At 48.7% G+C, this 4,791-nt stretch overlaps 1 protein-coding gene across 1 annotated transcript in view; it reads left to right on the top strand.

The window, feature by feature from the left end:
* The first annotated feature begins 2,310 nt into the window (after nucleotides 1-2,310).
* The window catches only part of LOC107114139 (cytochrome b-c1 complex subunit Rieske, mitochondrial-like), a 36,967-nt gene continuing 34,486 nt past the window's right edge, over nucleotides 2,311-4,791 (top strand). The window contains exon 1 of the mRNA XM_015415578.1: nucleotides 2,311-2,367. Within this exon, the coding sequence (XP_015271064.1) occupies nucleotides 2,311-2,367 (57 nt within the window). The remainder of the gene's footprint in view (nucleotides 2,368-4,791) is intronic.

Raw genomic sequence — 4,791 nt, 5'->3', positions numbered from 1 at the left:
GTATATATTTTGGTAATTTTGTATTGTTGTTTTATGTTGCAAGTTTTATCTTGCCTGTAAGCCGCCCTGAGCCCTACGGGGGAGGGCGGGGTATAAATTTAAATAATAAATAAATAAATAAATAAATGAGTAGGGCACATCAGAACGGATCTGCTATATTTGTCCCTCCTCCCTGCTTCCCTCACTTTTTGACCTACAAAACAATGGCATATTTAGTTAATACTTAACAATGTATTCCATTAAGTCACAATCTCTGCTTCTCTGAATTGGATGCCAGAACATGTAGAAGCCAACAGAACAGCTGATCTTAAAAGCCAGTAAGTATTACCGAGTGTTACTCTGACGACTGCTCTACGGAGTAGATCACAGCAGCACAGGTTGTTTTCTAGAGTTGCATAGGGGCTGTACTGATGCAGCCCTCCCTGGAGGCAGGGACCGCCAGGAGACACAGCCTGCGATTCAGTAGGGCAGGTCACGGACGAGGTTGCAGAGAAGAACCAGGGTCCAGTCCAAACATCAGGGGTCCCAGAGAGAGGGTATGCCAAGTCAAGTCTAGGGTCAAGGGATTCAGGCAGCAAGTCCAAGTCCAGCCCAAGGTCAGGGGTTCCAGAAAAACTGATAGGTCCAGTCCAAGGGTCAAGGTTCCAGCAGTCTGGTAACAGCAAGGTCAGTGCTTCAGCAGCAATGTGTACTTGTTGCATCCATGAAACTGCTGTTTCTCTTGGCTGATTTTATAGCCAGTCTTAAGAAGCTACACTCCCAGACAATTCCTTGACAGTCATTCTGAAACTTCCTTGACAGTCATCCTGAAACTACTCATCCATCTCATCAGTTGACAGTTGATGACTGGCCATGAGTTTCATACTCCTCCTCCTTTCCTGCAACTCAGCTCACCTCTGACATCATGATGCTGCAGGGTTGTGGGTGAGCTAAGTGGGCTGGGCGTGGTTTCTGAATGCTTGTTTACTGCTTCAGAGCTACAAGGTGATGTCTCAGTTTCAGCTGTAGGCTGTGACTTCTGCTCAGGCAGTAACCTGATCTCTTCTTGCTCTCCTCCTGGCTCAGAGCCAGTTGCAGCTGTTTGTTCCATTACTGGCTGAGGGCCAGCTGCAGGTAACTCTTTGTCTGTGGAATCTGTGCTGTCACTCAGCACAGACTGACTTACAACAGGTGTTACTTTTCTTTCATTTGTAGTTACTCTGAAAATTTGCTGCCCCAAACATTTAGTTCCACATCCTTTCAAAGAGAAGAGGAATGTGCTGTTGAGTTACAACCAAGTCATGGAGACCAAACTTATGTTCTGGGGAAAAGATGACTAGAGGGGGTTTGCCATTGCCTGCATAGCAACCCCTGTCTTCCTTGGTGGTGCCCCATCCAAGTTCAAACCATGGTTGACCCTGCTTAGCATTCAAGTTCTGGCAAGCTTGGGCTAAGGTGAGCTATTCTGCCTGCTATCCTTCCCATGGCCCCCTACAAATTTCTATGACCTTGGTTTGATTGGATGGTTACTTCGATATGTAGTGTATACCTATTCAAGATGTTTTGCACATGATGTAGTTCTGTAGTGATAATCCATATTCAAATAGGTAAGCATATTCAAATCCATATTCAAATATGTAACCCCAAAATTCAGAAGAGGCTGTGGCTCAGTGGTAGAGCATCTGCTTGGTGCATGGAGTAGCTCCCAGTTCCCAGCAGCTCTACTTAAAAGGAACAAGTAGTAGGTGATGTGAAAGACTTCTGCCTGAAACCTCAAAGTGCTGTTGCTAGTCAGAGTAGACAATATTGACCTGGATAAGCCAAGGATCCAACTGAGCAGGCAGCTCCATGTATGTCATGTGCAGATCATGGGTATGTTATGTGCTACCAACTTGCTTCTGGCTTATGATGACTCTACAAATTAGTTACCTCTAAAACGACCTCTCACTAACAGCCTTGCTCAGGTCTTGCAAACGGAGGGCCTTTGGGGCTTCCTTGACTGAGTCCATCCATGGCATGTTGGGTCTTCCTTTTTTGCTGCTGCCTTCAACTTTCCCTAGCATTATTGTCTTTTCCAATAGGGAGCGGTGGTGCAGGCAGTAAATACCTGCAAGTAATCTATCTCCGAACAGCTGTTAACAGCTGTTCGAGTCCCACCGCGGCCGGGGTGAGCTCCCGGCCCTCATCCTAGCTTCTGCCCACCCAGCGGCTCGAAAGCCCTTAAAGTGGCGATTAGACAAATGGGTACCCACTCCTTAGGAGTGGGGGGGCATCCTACCTCCAATACTGGAGGGCGGCGGCGAACAAGAAGCAAGCCGGCAGAAAAAGAACATGGTGACGGATCGGCGGCAAAAACGGCAGGCAACTCGTGGAGGCGTGGTCCGGGCGGTATGGAGGCGTGGTGATGTAAGCGCGGTTGGAGCCTGCAGGACAGAGACCAGTGCGACTCATCGCGCAGCCGATCGCTTTCCTCCCAAGGATCAGGCGTCTTTTAATTTCATGGCTGTTGTCACAGTCTGCGGTGATCTTGGATCCCAGGAACGTGAAGTCTGTCACTATTTCCACGACTTCCCCTTCTATTTGCCAAGGAGTGATTGGGCTGGATGCCATGATCTTAGTTTTTTTGATGTTGAGCTTCAAGCCCACTTTTGCGCTCTCCTCTTTTACCCTGAACAAGAGGCTCTTAAGGTCCTCTTCACTTTCTGCCATTAGAGTGGTATCTTCTGCATATCTGAGGTTGTTGATATTTTCCCCAGCAATCTTAATTCCCGCTTGTAATTTATCCAGATCATACCAATGCTTAAAAAGACCATTGTGCTTCCACTGCACAACATGGATAACTGAGCTTAGAAGGCTGTGTTCCAAGGAAAATTCTCTGGGGAGCAATTGAGGAGCATCCTGCTTTAACAGCTCATAGGCTGTTTGTGAGAGGGTCAATGTCACGGTGTAGCCCAGTCTCATCAGATCACAGCTAAGCGGGGTTGGCACTTGGGAGACTACCAAGGAAGGCTCTGCAGAGGAAGGCAATGGCCAACCACCTCTGCTTCTCACCTGCCTTGAAAGCCCCTTGCTGGGGTTGGCACTTGGTAGGGTTGCCAGGACTGGGTTGGAAAATACCTGGAGACTTTGAGGGTGGAGCCAGGAGAGGGCGGGGTTTGGGGAGGGGAGGGGCCTCAGCATAGTACAATGCCATTACAGTCCACCCTTCAAAGCAGCCATTTTCTCCAGGGGACCTGATCTCTCTCAGCTGGAGATCAGTTGTAAAAGTGGGAGATCTCCAGGCCCCACCTGGAGGCTGGCCACCCTAGCTCTTGGAAGGGAGACCACCAAGGAAGGCTCTGCAGAAGAAGGCAATGGCCAACCACCTCCCCTGCCTTGAAAGCCCCTTGCTGGGGTCGCTGTAAGTCGGCTGTGACTTGGCAACTCTTCACAGATGGCCAGGCTGTTTGTGTAAGCCAGGCCAACCAACTCAGAAAAGAATCCAGTCTTTTGAGGTCTGCCTCTGTCGCACTGGATCATTTCCACTACAGTTCGCAACAGACGGAAGGAAACAAAAACGTCTTATTTTTATTTTGTTTTTCTTTAATTAAAAAAAAAATCCCTCCACCCCATGAGCCGGTAGAAGAGGAAGGAATCCACAGGAGGCTTTTTGTTAGCTTAAAAATCTGTTTTCGGCAATCAGCGTGACAATTAATGAGCTCCTTCCTATTAAAAAGGAACTCATTATAGCTCCGTTTGGAGGTTGATTGATCCATAGGCATGAAACAATTTCATAATGCCAAAAACCTAGGCAAACTAATGTTATTTGGGGGGGGGAAGCAATATTTAAAATAAGTATTAAGATCTCCTAAGATTACAACTGATCTCCAGGCGACAGAGATCAGTTCCCCTGGAGAAAACAGCTGCTTTGGAAGGTGGACTCTATGACATCATACCCCACTGAAGTCCCTCCACAAACCCCGCCCTCCTCAGGCTCCACCCCCCAAATCTCCAGGTATTTCCCAACCCAGTGCTGGCAACCCTATTTTTTCATGGAAGTTCTTGAACTACCTTCACGGCTAGGAACCAGATACTCTTAGGTCCCTTTCATATGGGCTCTTAAAACCTGCTTTGTTTTCTAAAGCTGCTATTAGCCAGTTTGGTGTAGTGGTTGAGTGCGCGGACTCTAATCTGGGAGAACCGGGTTTGATTCCCCACTCCTCCACTTGCACCTGCTGATGTGACCTTGGGTCAGTCACAAGCTCTGGCACAGCTGTCCTTGAAAAAGAGCAGTTTGTGTCAGAGTTCTCTCAGCCCCACCCACCTCACAGGGTGTCTGTTGTGGGGAGGGGAAGGGAGTTTGTAAGCCGCTCTGAGACTCCAAGTGAAAGGCGGGGTATAAATCCAATCTCTTCTTCTTCTTCTCTATTACTTTCAGGAGAACTGATGAGGCTGCCAGTCTCCAGGTGAGGCCCAGAGAGCTCCTGCTATTACCCCTGGAGGAAATCACTGCTTTGGAGGGTGGACTCTATGGCATTAAGAACATAAGAAGAACTCCGCTGGAGCAGACCAGTGGTCCAGCATCCCACCTCATACAGCGGTCAACCAGTTCCTCTGGAGGGCCAACAAAAGGGCATAGAGGCCGAGGCCTTCAGGAGAACATACAAGAAGCCCTGCTGGACTGGACCAAAGGTCCATCTAATATAGCATCCCACCTCACACAGTGGCCAACCAGTTCCTCTGGAGGGCCAACAGCTGGGCACAGAGGCCAAGGCCTTCCCCTAATGTTACCTCCTGGCTCTGGGATTCAGAGGCTTAGAGCCTCTGAACGTG

Source organism: Gekko japonicus, unplaced genomic scaffold (assembly GCF_001447785.1).
Source record: "Gekko japonicus isolate JY-2015 unplaced genomic scaffold, Gekko_japonicus_V1.1 scaffold2162, whole genome shotgun sequence".
Classification (NCBI taxonomy): Eukaryota; Metazoa; Chordata; class Lepidosauria; order Squamata; family Gekkonidae; genus Gekko; species Gekko japonicus.
Note: the sequence above shows the minus strand (reverse complement) of the source record. Positions and strands in the feature narration are given on the sequence as shown.